Below are 1,007 nucleotides of genomic sequence, written 5' to 3'. Positions count from 1 at the left end.
TGAAAAAAGCTAGATTGTTTTGTTCTGGTACAAACCTTAACTCTTCAAGGCTTGCTTCCTTCTGAGCGCTGATCTTCGCCCGGTGGGCGTAAAATCGAAACGCCTCCTCGGCCCAATGCTCGCCAATCAGTTCCTGGAAGATCTCCTTTGTTCGCTCGATTGTAAGGATAGTCTTCTTGTCGTCCAGCTCGGGACATTTGTCAATGGTGAAGGCCCCTTGATAAGTAAAAAAAGTTCTATAAAAATTTCTTATCAAAAAGGTCCTTTTTACCTCCCTCATCCCGACAAACTCCATAAAGAATGTCAACGTCGGCGTTGTACCTTCCACTGCGCAGAACCTCAATCGGCCGCACCGGAACTAGCTCATCAGCGCCGTACACCGGTCGAAAGGGATTGTCCATCTTTTTCGTAGCCGCCAGAATCGTCTCCAGGCTGACCTTGTTCTTCAGAAACTCCACAATCTCCTTCATCTCCGCCTCAGAACTACCTCCTTCAAAGCCGCACTCCTTGGCGAACTTCCTCGTCACCGCCAGCTGCTCCTCCGCCGGGCGAATCGAGTCGGGAACTCCCGACTGCAGAATCACCCGAGCGAAGAGACCTTTGGTGGCGGGAGATAGCAGGAGAAGTCCCGTCAGTACAGAACCAGAGGAGTTTCCAAAAAGTGTCACATTGGAGGGGTCGCCACCGAAATGGGCGCCATTCGCCTGGACCCACTTCAGGGCGAGATGAATGTCGGCCAGGCCGAGGTTCGCTGGAGCACCATTATCACCACCTCCACCGTAAAGCCATCCCAAACAGCCGACCCGGTAGTTCATCATCACCACCAGGACCTCTCCTCTGGCGGCCAGGTACCGGGCGTCGTGGGTGATCTTGAAGATGCTGCCGGTGTGGTAGCCGCCGCCGTAGATGTACACCATAATTGGAAGGAGTTTATTATAAGAAGAAGGAGTTTCCTTCAAAATGGGCTTCCAGACGTTCAGCAGCAGACAGTCCTCGCTGTACTCCGT

The 1,007-nt window shown here is 52.7% G+C and overlaps 1 protein-coding gene across 1 annotated transcript; it reads right to left on the bottom strand.

Moving 5' to 3' along the window:
* Window positions 1–35: 35 nt before the first annotated feature.
* On the bottom strand, window positions 36–953 carry LOC108357878 (cholinesterase 1-like; the record flags this gene model as incomplete). The annotated part of the gene is made up of 2 exons (XM_017608948.1): window positions 36–216; window positions 272–953. Coding segments are annotated over 2 exons (863 nt in total), but the record flags the coding sequence as incomplete, so codon positions are not given.
* Window positions 954–1,007: the final 54 nt, after the last annotated feature.

Source organism: Rhagoletis zephyria, unplaced genomic scaffold (genome assembly GCF_001687245.7).
Source record: "Rhagoletis zephyria isolate East Lansing unplaced genomic scaffold, Rhagoletis_zephyria_1.1 Rzeph_scaffold_86238, whole genome shotgun sequence".
Taxonomy (NCBI): domain Eukaryota; kingdom Metazoa; phylum Arthropoda; class Insecta; order Diptera; family Tephritidae; genus Rhagoletis; species Rhagoletis zephyria.
This window is presented reverse-complemented; position numbering and strand designations above follow the sequence as displayed.